Genomic DNA, 18,891 nt, shown 5'->3' with positions numbered 1-18,891 from the left:
TTTCCTCCTCTCTTCTTTAGCCCAGTTTGATATCCATTATTCTAAAATGTCCAGTTTAATTTTTTTGTTGTTATGTGTTTACATTATTGTATTTATTGTGTAGATTATTTTCTGGGTCTTGCTTGGAGCAGGGGTTGGGAACCTGCAGCTGTGAGGCCACATGTGGCCTTCTAGGTCCTTAAGTGCGGCCTTTTCTATTTCATTTTCACAGCATTCTAGTTCTACTGAATATTTTTTGCAAGTTCCTTCAGTACCAAACCAGCTTCTTTGTTCTCAGTTGTGTTTAGAGGTTTCCAAAGTTGAATTTTGTCTTTCCTTGAGAAGTGGGTCCATTTTGCTTGTAGATATTTCTTTTGTGCCATCCTTTGTGTCCCCAGTACCAGTCCCAGGGCCCCTCACACATCTACTCCCCCTCAGCTCCACGGGGGGTGAAGAAAGCCCCAGTGCCCTCAGTCCCAAGAGGCTCCCAGGAGGGTGCAGCGTGCCCAAACAACGCTGAGCGCAAAGGAGGCTGGGCTGGTGGGAGGCATGGAGCAGATGTGCTGGAGTCTGCCCCTCAGTCCCCCTAGCTCTGTCCAGCCTGGCCAGTCATTCACCTGCTCAGTGCGGCCTTCTAACTGAACCCAAATTTTATAGAACAAATCCTTTTGGGCTTTGGGCTGCAAGGTTCCCACCCCTGGCTTAGAATCCCTCAGTTTGCCTTAGTCCCTGAGTTTTCTCATGCTTCTATCTTGTTATACTCACATACCACAATTGTCCCACTCTCTAATTATTGGGCATTTTCTTTATTTCCAGTTCTCTGCTACTAAGAAAAAAAAAAGCTGCTGCTACAAATGTTTTGTTGTCCATGGGGCCTTTTTGTCTTTGTCTGCCCTGTAGCTAAGTCCTTAGCAGTGAGACCTCTGGTTCACAGGGAATGGGTAATCGTAGTCTCTGTCTTAGCATAATTCCAGACTCTTGACAGATTGGTTGAGCTGATACTCGAGCTCTCCCAACAGGGTGCCCAACTTTCCACAAGCTCTCCAACACTGACCATCCCTATCTTTGGCATCTTTGCGAGTCTTCGAAGTCATGCTCCTGCATACTTAAAAGGCAACATCAGCAACTCAGTCCCTGGCAGAAACAAATTCCATTGAGACGTGGCAACAGGCTGTAGATGTGTTGTTCAGAGGCCAGCCTAATTGAATTTGAAAAGGCTCACCCTCAGGTTAGCTACCCACCAGGTGTAGAATCTTTTTGGCCGTATCAGCTCATGAGAAATCTCTTTCTAAAGTGTCAAGGAATCGTAATCTGTTTCAGTGGAAGAAGACAGTACTCACAAAGATGAAATCATGGGCCTTCTGATGTGTTGAAGTATAACTTAATACGCCAGAATAACATTACATAAAACAGCTTGTTAGTTTGACCCTGGACATTGCTGTTGTTCAGTCATTCTTCAGTCCTGTCTGACCCTTCATGACCCTATTTAGGGTTCTCTTGGCAAAGATCCTGGAGTGGTTTACCATTCCCTTCTCCAACTCATTTCACAAATGGGGAAACTGAGGCAAGCAGAGCGGAGGCTTGCCCAGAGCCATGTGGCTACTGAGTGTTTGAGGCCAGATTTGAACTAAGTCTTCCTGACTCCATTCCCTGTACCATCTGGCTGTCCCAAACAAGGCATAATCTCCTTAATTTTGTTCTGAAATTTATGCAAAGCCCCCTTTTATTCCTATGCCCATTCCATGACCCCAGTCCTCCTGAAAGACTGGCAGTATGCGCTGTAGAAAAATTTTTCCAGACCCAGAGTATTTCATGAACAAATCATTCCTATCACTGTCTGACTAACCAAGCCTCACTTTTGGAAAATCCAGCTAATGGTACTTAGTAAGACAATATTTTAAAGATTCTCATGATGTGTGTATTTCTTGAATGTTCACATAATGACTTTTATCTCTATTTCATAGTTTACACTGATTTTATTTTTAAATGTTATGAATGAGAGAGAAGAGTAAATAAGCATTTATTAGGCACCTACTATATGCCAGGCCCTGTACTAGGTACTTTACAAATATTCTCTCATCTGAATAGTTTCATAATATGATACCAAGATGGTCAATTATTTTGGCAAAAAAAAAAGGTATCAGCCTCTGTGTACTAGGCTAGAGTGAGATGGCGTCAGCTTGTAATGTGATCAAAAGCACTCGAGAGGCCGCGATCCCTCCATCTTCTTCCCTCTTCCAGATGCTTTACATATATCAGCAACAGCAAGGATCATGACGAACTGAGAACACTTCACTTTGAACATGCTGATTTTGCAAATGGAAGCAACAAGGTTTTAGGGAGTCCAGAAGCAGAGGCACCTGATCCTAGTGGCTGCTTCCAAAGCTTGCCCCGGACACCCGGCGTGACACTCTGAGTGACTCGACCTCCTGGACATCTAGGGTTCCATCTCCCAGAGGCATTGCCTCCTGGAAAGCCTGCTCCAATTCCTTCCAAGCAGCGCAGACCCCAAGCTAGCAGTCAAAGCCATCTTCACCTTCACTTGGATGCCCGACCAGGGTGACCCTTCCATGCCTTCATGGAATCTGGGATTTTTGTCTCTATCTAATTTTGCTAATTTAGGATATTAAGTTTATTACTTATAATATATTAGACCAGGTATAACCCTCAGTTGAAGGGGTCCATGTGCAATTCTCTTTTTCTCTGTGGTGTGACAGAGGACCACACTAATTTTCATATAACTCTGAGCAACCTTTTTTCCCCAAAAGATCCACACTAGAGCTTTCTATATAAAAAAAAACATTGTCTTTGCCTTAATTAGAATTTCAGTGATCATTATATTTTTAAATCATCTATTGAAAGTGTTTGAGCACCCAGTGCATGCAAGACGCAAGGCTATTAAAGCCCCTTGCTTATTGATTATATCTTTCAGATATATATTAAATTTATTTCATACATACATATATATCTATATTAAGATCTCTTGCTCGTTAATTACATTTCATATATACATTTCATATTTCATGTGTATGTGTGTGTGTATAATATATATACATATATATATATATTTGTTTTACTCTGGTTGCTTTTGGGTGTCATTCTAGAGAGTTAGAAACTTGCTACCGTGTTTCCCCGATAATAAGACCTATCCCGAAAATAAGCCCTCCCCTTACTGTGTAAGATTCCTCTAAAATAATCCCTCCCCCGAAAATAAGCCCTATTGAGATCCCCTGCTCTATACGGTACCCTCTGTATGCACCGTCCCCCCCCCTGTGAAACGCACGCCGTGCTCTGAGCTGCATCCAATCAGAGCTGCAGCAGTGAGCGTCATCCTGTTCTTCCCCAGTGATTTGCTTATTGAATAAAGGTACATTTTTTGGTTCACATTTACCTGTTTATTAAAATTGCTGTCAATGTTCATTAAAATAAGCCCTCCCCTGAAAATAAGCCCTCTGGTGTTTTTCTGTCCAAAAAAATTAATAAGACAGTGTCTTATTATCGGGGAAACATAGTATAGGAAGGTTTGTAATTGAAGTAAAATTCTCTAACTTGCAAGTTTTTTATCTCCAAACTTCTTTAAAGATGTTTGGAGTAACTATTCAATAGCAATCAGACCAAAATATGATAAGTTAAAAATATACAGCTAAGAAAGGGATAGGAAGGCATTCATTCTTTTCAAGGACCCAGATTTAGTTTTGGAGAGCTAGGTGGCACAGTGAATAGAACTCCAGGTCCGAAGTCAGGAAGACTCCTCTTCCAAAATTCTAGCAGCAGACACTTCCTAGCTGTGTGACCCTGGGAAAATCACTTCACCCTGTCTGCCTCAGTTTCCTCATCTGTAAAATGAACTAGAGAAGGAAATGGCAAACCTCTCCAGTATTTTTGCCAAGAAAATCCCAGATGTGGTCATGAAGAGTCAGACAGGACTGGAATCACTGAACAACAGACTCAGTTTTGCCATAGTTCATGAGCTTAGGACCCCTTTTTTTGCATTTATTTAATATCTTAACTCTGAGATATCTGTGGCTTGAATCTAGATGTACATAGCAACATACTTCATTTCATATATTCTTCTGTATAATATCAAGTATTAACTATTCAAACCTCTTTATAAAAATATTTGTGGTGCTATTTGCCTTGATAATCTAGTTAGCGTATGACAGATTTTTGAGTGACCAACTGCTAACTAAATGTATGTAACATTTGTTAGGCTCCCTTCCAGGAATTCATGCCCTTTGACATGGTGATAAAATTTCCTTCACTTAGGAAATTTCCCTGCACTTCCTGGTCAGCTTCCCTAGGCTTCTCTGTACTCAGGGGGCAGATCCCGACCTTTTCAATCTCGTTAGACTATCTAACTGGTGCTCCAAGGTATGCTAAAGTTAACTCATTTCTGACCAAGGCTAATCACTAATGGTAGTGAGGAGGAAGAGGAGGAGGAGGAGGAGGAGTAAATGAGAGTGGCAGTAAATAAAGAAATCCCAATGAGCAGATAAGTTTGCTGAGACCCCTCCTTAAATGGAGGCTTTGGAGTTCTGGGCTCTGCCCTCCAATTTCTTTGAATCAGCATCTGATGACATGAAGTTACAGTGCTTGTCTTTCATGGGTCTGTACTTTTGTGGGTATGCAGACCACAGCCTTTCACAACTTAAGTACGCTGTCATTGAGAACTACTTTAGCCAAAAAAATGCATTGCCCGGAATCCAGCCTAGAGGGGAACTTAGCAAGGCTGGACCTCAGCCACGTGGCCTACCATTGGAACCATTCTCAAAGCCTTTGGAACTCGGGTGGAACCTCCCTAAATTGCCCTCCCCTGGCTTTTAAGAACGCAGGCATCAAAGGAAGACTTGACTAGGAATATACCACAGGAACACATTTTAAGAGAGAAGTGAGTTGACAAAAATACTGCAGTGAGTGCCACAAGGGACTGAATGGAAGAGGAGGAGGAAGGGCCCACCATAGCTAATACCGAAGGGCCAGAAATACCCATGCCCAGTTATCCTTCTCAGCCTAATTTTGCACCTAAATTAAGACTAGAAAATAGGGATAGTAGATAAATATGTATTATACTTTTCTGCATTCCTTAGCTCTGTGTTTCTGAGGCAGAGACAGGCCCTTGTTATATATCTGATCCCTCTTCTGCCTTGCAGGTATTTCCTCCTAGGCTTTGTATGCTGTGTGATTGTCTGAGTTCTCTTCAGCTCCCCTTTATCCATTCATCTCCCAGCAGTCCCTATTAGGCATCACCCAAGTCAACGGGGACACATCCTCCCAGCTGAGTTCTTCACTGCCTGCCTGACAAACAATAGACTTGCCTCACCTCATAAAACGCCAAAGGTTTTTAAATTTCCTCACTTATCAGTTGTACTTCCCATTTATTGAATATCATGGTTCATACAACTTTAAAAACTGTTTGGATGGAATTTCTCTCCATAAAAAAGAGCCAGATTTACTAGCTGGAAAAGCTGATCACACTTTTTGATGTTAGCCCTTTCTTTTCCTGGTAGAGTCAGCTGGTCAGTAGGTGTACCAGAGGAAAGAGAGTCTTTATTTTGTTGTGAGCTTTAAAAAAAAAAAAAACATTTCAAGAGGGGAAAAATACTTAGAAAAACTTCTTTCTCTGAATTAGCTGATCTTTTAGTGAAGCCTGGAGGAAACAGATGATTTGGGATAGATAGTCATTGAGTGACATTTTCCTCTTGTGATATATTCAGAAAAGAATAGGCATTGAAAGTGATTAGATCTAGTGATTACTGTGATTAGATCTAGTGTCATCTTGGTCATGTCTAAGTCAAGTTCTGTGTGGTTAAAGATGGTAGTACACCCATTTGGTTTCAGATGAAATACACTAGTTTTATTTTATTCATCAACTATGAACAAACATATTGTAGACAAGACCTGGTTGTATAGATACGGGCTGATATATTCAGACACATTCAATTAGCTCTCAGTTACTCAATTTTACTTTGACTTATACTCTGTCATTGTTCAATTAAGCATCCATCTATGTGCAAGACATGGTGTTGGTTAGTGAGCACACAAAAACAAAGAAATGGCAGCTCCTGTCCTCAAAGAACGTACCTTCTGTGGGGGATGCATGTAATAGCTCATGTATTTAGGTAAGTAAATGCAGGATAATAGGAGCCTTAATGACAGGGCTTTCATACATTTCCTAGGGAAGTTTGAAAGGGCCCTCCCCACAAAGACAATAAGGAACCAAGAAAGGAAATAAGAACCAAACCAATAAACTCATTTTACCCTGTTTTAGCCAATCTAACACAACATTTAGAAGATTCAAAGGTTTGGAACTACTGACCAAAAAAGCACAAGAAATTATTTGTGGGTTTTCATTTATCTGCTCTAGTATTTCAGTAGCATGAAAATAGGTTATTTTAAGAATGTGAACCAAATAACCATCATTTGTATTTACCCAGTCATCAACAAATGATGTCTTTGACACCAGCAGAAAATATTTTAATTTCCAAAATTACCTTCATCTTAATTAACAGTATAAAAACTTTGGTGTAAGCCTTCATTGTTTTTGCCTCTTTTAATAACCTACCTTCCTATATTGCGGGGAAAGAATCTTTTTAATTTCTTTGAATCAATCAAAAAAATGAAGGTCGAAGAGATGAATTCCCCCTGCCATTGCTTTTTATTATTTATTACATTCTATATGACTCCAATCAGATAAAGGAAGCAGAGCCCATCTTCTGAGCTTCAGAGGCAAATGGGATAATCTGGAGACTAGTTGAAATTGGATAGGCCTGGAATCAAAAACCTTCAAGTTTATCAACTTCTCAGTTCAGTGGGCCAGAGACTTCATGGAAATTGGAACATGCTATGTAGATATATAGATATGTTTTTTATTTTATCAGACACGACTCAACATAGAGGATCATAAAACCCCTTTTTAAAAGGCCTGCTGCCGAAGTCTGACCCAACTGGCAGAATACATAAATCAGATTCTAATGAAAATGTTTGTTTCAAAAAAAAACAAAAAACTAGGATTTCTTTACTTTTTATATGGACTTAGAGAATTTGGGACAGTTTTGAAAGGGGCATTATTAAAATTCTTAAGGAGGTAATCTTTTCTTCCTTCTGTATTTTGGAGTTATTCCTTCCATTTATAGATTCAGACATTATTAGACCTTAAACATACCTTAAAGAACCATAATCACTACTCATGAAAAGATTCTTAGTATACATTCCTGTCAGTGGTTGTGTATCCAGATTCATTGATCCATTCAAAAAATATTTTATTTTGCTTTTACTATGTCCACAGCTTAAATAGCAATCAATTACTTCCAGGAAGCAGTATGATAAATGATAATTAATATTGGGAGGGGCAAAGAAGGGAGATCCCTGCAGGATAAATTGGGCAGAGGGAGGGCTCCCCAGTAGGACAGTGAAACCGCTGGCACCCTTCAGAAGTAGTATTTGACTAAAGAGGAAAGGATGGTGTGAGCAGAGGTACAGAGATGCCATTGTACAGATGCATGTACAGAGGTACATGCATTGCATGTTTGGGGAGCTATTAAGCAGACCAGTCTTTCCAGGGTGGAGAGTGTTTGTAGGAATAGTTCGGGAAAAATGTGTTGGAAGCAAATTGTGGATGGCCTGGAAATCTAAGTTCCTCCAAAGCTGTGAGTGCAAGTCTCTGAAAGTTTTGGGTAGGGGAATGATATTCTAAAAGCCTTATTTTAGTGAGATGAATCTGGCTACAGTGTGGAGAAGGGATTCCAGCATTCCAGGCATGAAGTAACAGGACCTTGAACCAAAGTGGTAGCAATGGGATCCCAACATGATGATACTATTAACAAAAGAGGGGAGCTAATAAGGAGGACCCAGTTTGGGCAGATATGGCATCACCAAGCCCTTATTTACAGGGAGTTTTCTGTTACTAATTACCGATAAGGGTAAGCTGAGTGATGAAGGCATCCAAGAATGTTCAGCATGATTAGTCAGCCCTCATGTATTAAGTATGCCTACTATATGCGAGATACTAAAGGTACAAAATCAAAAATAAAACAGAACTTAACATTTGATCAGGAAGAGAGCATCTCTACAATTAATTATATACATAGCATGCATAAGGTACAGTGTGGGGAGGGCATTAGCGTTTAGACAATCAAGAAAAGCTTCATGTAGAAGTTGTTGCTTGAAGAAAATAAAAGGAAACTGGAGATTCCAAGAGATGGAGATTAGGCGGGAAGAACTGTTCCATGCGTGAGGGGAAGTCAGTGCAGAGGCGAAAAAGGCAGGCTCGCAATGGCAAGTGTGAGCAGAAGCAGGAAGAAGGCCAGCTAGGATGGATTGTAGAGTGTGGGAAAAGGAGTCTCATAAGGTTGGAGGCTTCGGTTGGAGCTAGGTTGTGAGGGACTTTAAAAAGGGAGCTTTTATTTGAACCTTGAAGTAAAAGCCACTTGAGTTTATTGAATGAAGGAGTGATGTGATCACGAGACCTAGACTTGAGAGGAATCCGTTGGGCAGAAGAATGGACTATATATTAGAAAGTACAGAGATCAGAGGTAGGGAAACCATTAGGAAGATAGTGCAGTTGTTCAGGTAAGAGGTGATGAGGGCCTGAACCAAGCTTGTGGCCGTGTGAGTAGAGAGAAAAGAGTAGACTGGAGAAATCTATAAATGACATGACTCGGTGCCTGATGGGATATGTGGATTGAAGACGAGCACATACTCAAAGTCAATGCCAAGGATTGTGGGCTTCTTGACAGAAATAGGGATGTTTAGAAGGAAAGGTAACGCATTCCCTTTGGGACGATAGCTGTGGAACATCCACTTTGAAATATTCAGTAGGGAGTTGTATAAACATGACTAGAGCTCAGGAGAAATGGATAGAAATGCAGGAGAGATGGTGATGTCTGTGACAGAAGAAGGCCTGGAACAGAGAGACAGGGAGAAAAGAAGGTGAGGTTGGAGTGAAGGTGAAAACTTGGGAGAGAAGAGAAGGAAAGATGCTTGCATCTCCAGCACCCAGCACAGTGCATGGCACAGAGCATCAGTGAACAAACACTGGTTGGTTGGCTGTCCTAGAGAGGGCAAAGAGGAGACAGATGAAGGGTTATGGCTTAAGGACAGTTGGAATAATCTGATAAAGAACTTTGGTGATTTTGATTGGTAAAGTAGAACACTTGTCCCTAATGATGAGATAAGAGGGGGATCCTCCCAGTGTGTGACAGATGTGGAATGGAATAGTAGGTTGTGGGAGCTGAGGAGACATCTACAGGTGTGGTAAAGTCCACTGATCCTAAGGACAGGTGTTGGGCCAGAAAGGAAGGCTGGGAGCCAGCTACAGAACTCCTTGAGAAAGGAGGGAGAATGAGTTGGGGCTCCATAGGTAGCTGCCATTAGGATTTGGAGGGAGTGAGGGATTTGAAGGAAGCAAAACTCTTAAGAAAGAGGTGTTACTGAATGATGACAGCAAAGGAAGAGGTTCAGAGAGGCATTGGGACGCTGAAAGAAGAATCCCAGAGCATCCCTCCCCCCACCTCCAGGACCCATATGTCCAGAGGCACGAGAATAAACCCAACCAGTGCTAAACAGGGTGGCTAGGGGTGCCACGGAGAAGTGCCCCACACTCCGTTGTATTCTGCCCAAGAGCCTTAAAGAAATGAAGGAAGGAACCACAACATGCCTTGAGACCTGGTGCTCTCTGCATGCCTATAGTCGTTTGTTGAAAAATCTGTAGGAGTTCTGAGGAATAGACACTCATTGTCAACTGAAGAGATTAAAAGAAAGCTGCTTTGAGGAGGCAGCATTTGACTGAGTCTTAATCAATAGAATTTCAACAGCTGAAGTCTGGGCAGGGCTGCTTGGATGAGAACATGCCAGTCCTTTGAAACTACATCAGCAGAAATGTGGAGTTCGTAGAAGCATAGCATTTCAAAGTGGAAAAGAGTTTAGAGATCAATCTAGTCTCAATCCCTACTTTTACAAATAAGGAGACCGAAGTATAAATCTGCTTTAATCCCACACGGTCTCCTTGAAAAATGGATATGCATCAGCAACTTTGTCTTCATCTCTTGTCTTCCTGAGTCACGGGTGAGAAAACCAAAATAGTCTTACAAGCTCCTTAATTCCAATGGTTCATTGTTACCCAACACGTTTTTTAGTAATAGTCAATTAATTCTTTAAAATGGGATCCCTCACGATACGTGTCTTTTTCAGCCTCTGCTTTCCCTTCTTGCCTCCCTTGTCGCTCCCTCCGTCCTCCAGATTCATTCAATAGCCAGTCACATTGAGACGTTCGACAGGCTGGCCTCAGCTTGGTGGCTCATTTCTGCTCCTTTGTTGTTTTCCAGACTTTTGACGAATGTGTGGCTGAAGGAGGCTCAGACTGTGCTCCAGAGAAACTCTGGCTGCAAATCCCGTTCTTTTGTGGCCACAGCTCAGAATGCTGGTATGAAGATCCCATTAGCTTCCTTTAGCTGCTGACCAATGCTGTACTCTCAGAAGTCCTCACTGAACCAATCTGAACGTGCTACAGACGTGGGCAAACCCGTGGGAGGCCAGAAGGAGAACAAGAACGTGGAATTGAGGAACAGATTGTGTTGAGCAGCCTTTAAAGGCGTTTCCCTTGCAAGGAGCCTCGCACCGTCCTCCTCACGGCTTGGTTTGAATGCCCTTCGCATGTGTGTTTGGGACAATGGCACAGTCAGTAGTCACCCTCCGAAGGCTTGACATTTCAGTCACTTCAGAGCCTATTGGACAATAGCAGCCATGCTAATAATGATGAATAACAGTTCTGTAGCACCCAGTAGGCATTACATGCCTGTGAGTTGTCATTATTGTTGCCCACGGTCACACGACTAAGTGTCAGAGGCAGAATTTGAATTCATCTTTCTGTCACCAAACCCAGCGTGCTTATTAGCATGGTGACTAGCAAAAATCATGATTGTTCATGGTGGTTTAGGATGCTAATAAAAGCAGATGGAGATTCCCCAAGATAGGTGTGTCTAATAAAGACTCAGTGTGTGCTAGAATTTGAGGTTTGAAGATTCATTTTTATGGGACACAAAAGAAGCAGTAGTTACCCATTCACAGTTAATATCTTTCTTGGAACCACTTAGAATTAAAATCACAAAAGCCAAAAGTTCTCTCTGCTTCTTTTAGTCCTCTGTGGGATGCTATTAAATGTGGTTTGCTAATTAAAGTCATCTGCTGCCTTCTGCACAGAGGAATCATAATTTTTTCTTTTAAAAGTGCAGTTAAGGTGTGGGGAGTAAGACTTTCCCAATTTTATCTGTTTTCCTAGAATGGGATATTCATACACTCAGCTTTATCAAATAAAACTAGGCCAGAGTTCTCTCGTATCTTTCGGTCATGAGTATTAGATTTGGAGGAAAGCTGTCCTCCTTTACAGATAAAGCATCAGGCCAACTTTTCCAAGAACCTGGGGCCAATCTGTGGTCTTTGGGCCAGCCTATCTCTGCTGGTGGTCACTTGCTAAGCAACTCTGAGTGATATGGGCTGATCTCTTTCTTTGTTAGGAAATTGTAGAAAAATTGACATTAGAAATTGAAGTATTTTGAGTAATAAACACAAATTCCTAGATGTTACTAAACTAATCTACTAATATCCACAAGTTTGGGGAAAATCTTAAAGAATTCTTTCCCAGTCATCTAGCTTAGTATTGACAAAGGTGAGGCAGAATGGGAAGATGGGAAAGTTAGGTAAGAGAAATTAAATACATGTATGCTTTGAAATGAATTTTCTTATGCAATGCTGCTAATGACATCTGGGGTTTTCTTCTCCATGACTTACTAGTTCAGGGTATCAGAAGTACTTGGCCACTTTCACAGGTATGCTCTAATTTCCTTTCTCTGGTTTTAGGAATGTGGGAAGCAGATGGGCCATGGATCAAGCCAAATATAACCTGATTAATGAATACTTTTTAGTGGGAGTAACTGAAGAGCTGGAAGACTTTATCATGCTGCTGGAGGCAGCTCTGCCCCGCTTCTTCAGGGGGGCCACGGAACTCTATCGGACAGGTATGTCAATGGATGTAAAAACAGTCTTGCTCACATCTCATTCTGCTTGTATTGCTGAAGATTCTCCAATGTTAAGGTAAATCCATCATGATTCATCTTGATTGGACAAACATTTTTTGTAGCATTTCTGCATATAGATCACTGTGCTTGAGGGAAAGAGACTGTCCCTCCTCTGCCCTCCTAGAGTCTGGGTACAGTTCTGTAGAGGGACAAAACACAACATAGATAGTACCTGAATTCTCTGACAAATGCACAAGAGGGCTGAAAGCAAAGAGCTGTGTCACACAGTGCAGAAAGAAGCAAGAAGTGATAGCTATTGAATCCTGGAGGACTCCCTTTATTTTTCTCCTCTTTCATACCTCCATTTTCATAGTAGGAATTTTCACATCTCAAATATATCAGAATTAGCACGTGGAGTGGCTTAAAAGGTTCCACATACTCTGACCCAAGCAGAATCAAGGAGGGATTCTGGGCCTCTGGAACAGAGTAGGTATCATTTCTTGATTCATTCTCCCCTGTGAAATATTAATTAATTAGTCCTGTGATCCTGGGCCCTTTAGTTCTATGTTCTGCCTTCTTAAAGGATTTCTTCATCTCCAAGGATGTGGACGTTTTGTGTCTTCTCAATCAATTAATAAGCATTTGCTGATTATTCGTTAAGTACAAAACACTTTACCAGGCATTGGCAAAGCCAAGACAAAAATAAAACAGTCACCACCTTCACGAAGCTTAGACTCTGTCAGAGATAGCATATCTATTTTACATACATGCATATGGAGTAATTTGGGGCAGAGGGAGATCAAACAACTTTTGTAAAAGGTGGTATTTGAGTTGAGCTTGAAGGAAATTAGGTATTTTAGGAGGAAGAAGTAAGGGGGAAGTGAATTTAAGGTGTAGGGTGGGGGAAAGAAAGACCTATTTTCTCTTGGAAAAATAAGTTAAATTTTTTCAAATTTTGTTTGCTTTTGCAAGTAGGAAAGAAATCTCATCTTAGGAAAACCACAGAGAAGAAGCTCCCCACCAAACAAACCATCGCAAAGTTGCAACAGTCTGACATCTGGAAAATGGAGAACGAGTTCTATGAGTTTGCCCTGGAACAATTCCAGTTCATCCGAGCCCATGCTGTTAGGGAAAAAGATGGGGACTTGTATATCCTTTCACAGAACTTTTTCTATGAAAAGATTTACCCCAAATCGAACTAAGAACGCCAAGTTCCTACCAGATCCATGGACTAAAAGTTTGACTGCGTCTCCTCCTTGGTTCTCAGCTCCCAAATCCAGATTGCCTGCAAGCCCATGAGATGATTTACTATTGAGCTGAGATTTGGGCTGTGAAGGACATCCAGCAAGCAAGTGAACGACTGGAAATATCAGCCTTCCAAGAAGCTTTAGCTTCAGAGCTTTTCTTCAGCCCAACTTTTGGGTTGGCTACTAGCCTCCTGTCTAAAGAAAATTACACATTTGTTTACCAAAATTAACACACAGTGGAGTTCTAGTTGATGGTAAGATTTCAGAGAAGTACCCACTACTCTGCTTTTGATTCTCAGAGCAGTTGTCTTCACCCAAGACATCCATAAAGAAGAAACCGTCGATCTCCCTCACCTTCCCATGGAGATTTGGACTATATGGTCTTTAATGAATAGTGTTAATGACTGGTTGACCTTCTCGTACTTTGTTATTGTGAATACTGTCAACTTAGAATGTCCAATAATGTTTGCTGAGAAATGTGGCTGCTGCTGTTGGATTTGCCCATATTTATATAGGTTTGAATCAAAAGAGAATACCCAGTTGTGAGTGTTAAGAAGGAATTAAACCCAATAATGTAAACAGATAGAGAATCAAAGCAGTATTTCTTTGCCCCCATTTCCTTACCAACTGTGGTTGAGAAGACTCATCAGAGAAGGATATTGTTTTAGTTCAGACTTACACATTGATGTTAAAAGCAACTTCATTATCTATGACTCCCAAAATGATTTGTAATGGATATATTGGCACTTCCATATTAGAACTCCATTGGTGAGCTGTGGTATGGTTGGGATTTTCCTACTACTTCTATACTTTTACCTGTAGAATATTTTTACTAAGGTGCTTTTTAATGTGTTTTAAAGCATTGCATTTACAAAGGAGTCAAATGCTGTAAATACTGCATATTTTATGTATTTGGACCAAAAGGTTATGAGTAACTAGTTTAAAGTGGTTTTGCACCAATTTTGTTATGTCAAGTGAAATCATCCCATCTATTGTTCTATTTCTCATTCGGGTCAACTAACTATTGGACATAACTGAAATGCACTTCAACAATTTTGAATGTTAATACAGGAAGCACCAGGCAGGCCAGGCGGAAGCAGGAGGTCACAGTGGAAAGAGCCCCGAACTCGAGTCAGAAGACGTGGGTGACGGTCCTGGCTCCAAAAATACTAACTCTGTGACCATAGGCAAGTCACTTAAACTCCGTGGGCCTCCATTTTCTCATCCATAAAATGTGGACAATAATACCTTCCCTACTTACCTCATGGGGCTGTCATGATCATCCAGCAAAATTGGTGAGAGCGCTTTGGAACTTATAAAACACTATGGAACCATAAGTCATTAGAGAAGTTATTAAAAAAAAAAAGTAACATGAAATATTTCACCATTCATCCTCCATTACAAGGGGGGAAGAGGGAGAAGACACCTGTAAGCCGTTTGGAAGAAATACACTCAACTTGATCCTGATTCACGTTGGATAGAATTCTTCCCTCAACGTCCTGCATTTCATGTTTCGGCAGCTATTGAAATGTGAAATCACCTGGTAGATTTTTAAACCTATTAAGATTCACAAACAGCTGTTTGGATTCAGGAGGTGTCCAGTGTAAAAGAAACATGGTTAGCTTATTGCGGAAGGGGCGGGGGGGGGGGTGCGGAATAAAATCAATTTTGTCATCCAGAATGTGAAAGATTTTCAGGTTTTGTTGTAAAGTTATAATCAATGCATATTTTTCTATTTGCCATTTCTAAAATACGTATTGCTGAGTTTGACTTCCCTGCTTCCCATTCACTCTCTCCCCCATCTTGGAAAAGGAGCCTTCTGATAAAATCTTTTAATCTTAAACATGGCTAAGGGATGCCTTGTTCCGTCATATGAAAGCATTTTGAATGTCGCCCTGAAGAATATATTTTCCTGTCAAAAAAGGGCACTATGATTAGGACAAAACTTACAAAGACATTTGAAGGAAAAATGCAGGAGGGGTAGGGGTATTGAAAAGAAACACTTAAAAAGATTTAATCACATCAGAATGCTGAGCACTCATTGCTGGTACATGGTGTTTTTTGACTAATCTCATTTTCCATTTATTTATTGGCAGGAAGTATGGCACACAAATTGTTTCCTTGTCAACAGACAAAAAAAATACCACCACCACCACCCCACCCCCAAAGAAAACCCTCGTTTCTAAACAGGAACAGATCTAAAGTGGATCTGTCATAAAGTTTACATACATGCTAGCCCACAACCTTCAAATGGGCAACACATGCCTTGAGGGCAAGCTGAGGACTTTCAGGGGTGAATCAGCTCTTTCACCTAACTACAACATACTCCTGAAGGCATCAGAAGCATCATTATGAACTAGTATTCCAGTGGCTTCAAAGAGTTGAAGTACTCTCAATAGCCCCTGACTTCCATCTAAAAGGTAGCTTATGGACCCAAAAGGTTTCTGCCACAATTTCACAAATTTTGATGATTGGGTTGCATTCAAGTAAGTTCTTTCCTTTCCCTGATCGAATACACAGTTTTCCAAGTGGTGGCATTTCTGGCATCATATGTCCAGGGTGACTTTGGCATGGTCCTGCCAGGAGTTAGGGGAAGTGGACTCAATGGCATCTCATGGTCCAAGACAGCCCATTTCTGCAAATGCTGCAGATTTCCTTATGATTCCAAAGCAGGGGACCGAGATTTGTAATAAATTCAGTACCCTCAACTGCTGAAACAATAATGTATTTTTTTAAAGTGGCAAATGTGGGTTTTTTCCAGCCTCTGCTCTTTGTCAGTATTTTTGACCATAGGGAAATACTTTTTTTAATATATGAAAGTGAATTAACCACTTTGCATTTTAAAAGACAATGTTATATGTATATGTGTGTGTATATATATATGTCTATATACATATATATGTTTATTTCCTAGGAGAGGAAAAGAAACCTTTTTGTTCAAATTGTTTTAACTTCTATTTTCTAATTGCTCCAAAATGATAACCGTCAATAAATTTATGTGACTGTTTTCAACTCTAATGGGGAGGGTCATATGGATTTTGCCTAGCTTTAATGTGTAAAATATCCTTTACCTGATAGTAAAAAATAAAAGAGAATGCATAGGGATTACTTTTATATCACCTGTGTACGCAGTAATACAATTTGCAGAATTTTGGATGCCTCTGAATTCCTGGTAATCAGATTTAATCTAATGAAAAAATCAAGTATTTCCAAAGGATCAGCTTTGTACATTTTAGTTGTTTTTTTTTTCATTTATTTTTTTCAGTTAAATCTTGTCATTTGGAATCCATAACTGCTTTGTCACAAAAATGGCATTGACAAAATCACTTAACTTGTTAGTGGGTTTTGTTTTGTGACAAACCACATTTTTACATTGCAGATGATTTTCTCATTGTTTGCATAATTAGGAAGAACTTAGTTCCATAGATAGTAATATTCTGTCTGTTGCTCTCTCTCTCCCCCTCCTTTTTTTTTTTGCAAAACAGCTTTAGACATGAGAGAATTTAAATAGACAGGTAATTCCTAAAATGAATTCCTGTTATTTGAACTTTCAGTCAAACTTTGCATTAATGAAATTTCTAGAACTTGGCTAGACTCCCATTCTCTATTTTCAGAATGAAACTGTGGACCTCCAATCCAGAGCTTGTGAAAAGTGTCTCATAGGCCCATTTCATGAGGCTCAGACTTGAGAGGTTGAGATGCCCCTATCTTTAGTTTGTAAAAAGTTTGCTTTTTGCAGTAAGTAGTCCTGGGGCACTTACTAGGAATTTTTTTATTGTTTTTTATCAATTTCCCTGGTATTAAAAATGGTTTGTGTGTGTGATGCGGGCTACAATAAAGCTCACACAGTCTGCTGAAATGGCCTGTTGTTTCCAATGCACTGCCAACTTGGCTCCATCAAAGAGGAGCTTCTGACAACTGCCCAGTAGCTTGGAGAGATGCTGAATGGGCTAGCCGGACAGACAGACGGTCCAGCCTGTTAAGCCCATGCAGTTTGGTGCCATTCACAGAAATGTGTATGTAACAGTTCCTTTTGCTCAAGATGCCTTTCTAGCACATCAGTTCCAAACCTGTTCTTTAGGCATCAGTGCTGTCTCTCAGTACCCGGGTTCCCTGGTACTATTTCCCTGCCTTTTGTGGTGAGAGTTAGGTGTGGGAGCATCTCTTTAGCAGAATCGAATGTAACTTTGAGAAACATGGATTGTGCTTCGTGACTTTTATTTTAAAACTACACAGACAGCTGAATAGTGCCTTTTTTCCTCACAATCCATGTTGTAAGATGTCCACTCCTCTCTCTGTCTCTCCCTTTCTCACTCCCTTGCTCCCTCCCTCATCATGGATTCCTTTGTGCAATACTATTCCAACTTGAAACCATTCTGTCACTTCTGTTGGAAAGATAATCACTTGTTCTCCTTAACCCGGTGCCAGCTTTCTGTTGTTGAAGTGTTTCAGTTGATTTCCTGATGCAAATGCTATTAAAATAAACAACCAGTGGGAAGGGAAAAACTCTTTGGTGTCCTGTTTTAATATCTGTTTCCATAGCCTTCACACCGACTGACATCCTCCTGGCAGGCTTCAGTAGACAGTAGATGCGCCCTCAGTCTCACGTGTAAGAGTTAGCATTGTTGTTGGCCCATAACCATTTTGACTTATTTGTGCAATCATTTTATTCAGAGCAGACTGCCTTTTCCTTAATGGATGTCTAGGAATTGGTCAGACTTTACCATTGGCAGCAGGCTGTGAGGCAGGAGATGTACAAACTTGCATAGGGTATGCCTTACTTCAGTAGGGACTAGGGGGAAAGCATTGTCAAGTTAGCAAAAACAAAAGGGGGGGAGACAAATATATCATAAGATGACTAAGTCAGATGAGCGTTTACTACAGAGTTTTATCATCTACAAAATGTTGGGGAAAATGTTAAAACCAAAGTGGCTAAAACCAATATTACGATGGAGATTTTTATAATGGATAGACTAAACTCCAAGGGAATATTAGAGATTATCTGATTAAATCCCCTCATTTTATAGAAGGCCCAATAAAGTTTGCCCAAAGTCATCCAGGTGGTAAATAACACAGCCAGGATTGGAAACAAAGCTGACTCCAGACTTGGTATTGTTTACATTATTATAGAGACAACGTCCCCCCCATCACATTTTAAGTACCAGTACAATGATGGCCTGATAGACATCTCCCTTCAAAGATCATTTATAACATTTGTCTTGTGCCTATGGTGAACATACACTCTGTTGAAATATCTTTGTGAAGTTGTCAACCCTGCTGAATGCTAGTTGTTACATTTCTTAATGGATTGGTTCATAAATATTCATTCTGTGGCATGCTGGCTGTGAACTACTTAGATCTTTGAGTAGTAGTGGGTTCCATTTTTTTTTAAGTATCGCACTTAGTGGGTTTAAGAAACTCCCACTTTGATTTCTTAATTAAGTACATTAAGTGAATCTGTGGGATTTGGTATACAGAGGCTTGGCTTCAGATCCAGGAAGCCCTGAGTTCAATTCTTGACCCATATGGACATTTTGACCCTGGGCTTGTTACTTGATCTCTTGATGCCCCCAGGCAACCCTCAAAAAACTCTTAAAATTGCAGAACAGTTTCTTATAGGCATTCATTAAAGTGAGTTCCTTATCCCCATGACA

At 40.6% G+C, this 18,891-nt stretch overlaps 1 protein-coding gene across 2 annotated transcripts in view; it reads left to right on the top strand.

Annotated features, from left to right (window-relative positions):
* HS2ST1 (heparan sulfate 2-O-sulfotransferase 1) overlaps window positions 1-17,743 on the top strand; it is a 223,600-nt gene extending 205,857 nt beyond the window's left edge. The window contains exons 5-7 of one of the 2 annotated variants that reach the window (XM_069094556.1): window positions 10,302-10,399; window positions 11,833-11,990; window positions 12,963-17,743. In XM_069094556.1, coding sequence (XP_068950657.1) covers window positions 10,302-10,399; window positions 11,833-11,990; window positions 12,963-13,192 — 486 coding nt within the window. In that variant the 3' untranslated portion in view covers window positions 13,193-17,743. The remainder of the gene's footprint in view (window positions 1-10,301; window positions 10,400-11,832; window positions 11,991-12,962) is intronic. The other variant, XM_069094557.1, reaches the window with a different exon arrangement.
* The last annotated feature ends 1,148 nt before the right edge of the window (window positions 17,744-18,891 follow it).

The sequence above is a fragment of the Petaurus breviceps genome, unplaced genomic scaffold (assembly GCF_028583685.1).
Source record: "Petaurus breviceps papuanus isolate PSGF00001 unplaced genomic scaffold, PetGlider_PUasm1.0 220, whole genome shotgun sequence".
Taxonomy (NCBI): domain Eukaryota; kingdom Metazoa; phylum Chordata; class Mammalia; order Diprotodontia; family Petauridae; genus Petaurus; species Petaurus breviceps.
Note: the sequence above shows the minus strand (reverse complement) of the source record. Positions and strands in the feature narration are given on the sequence as shown.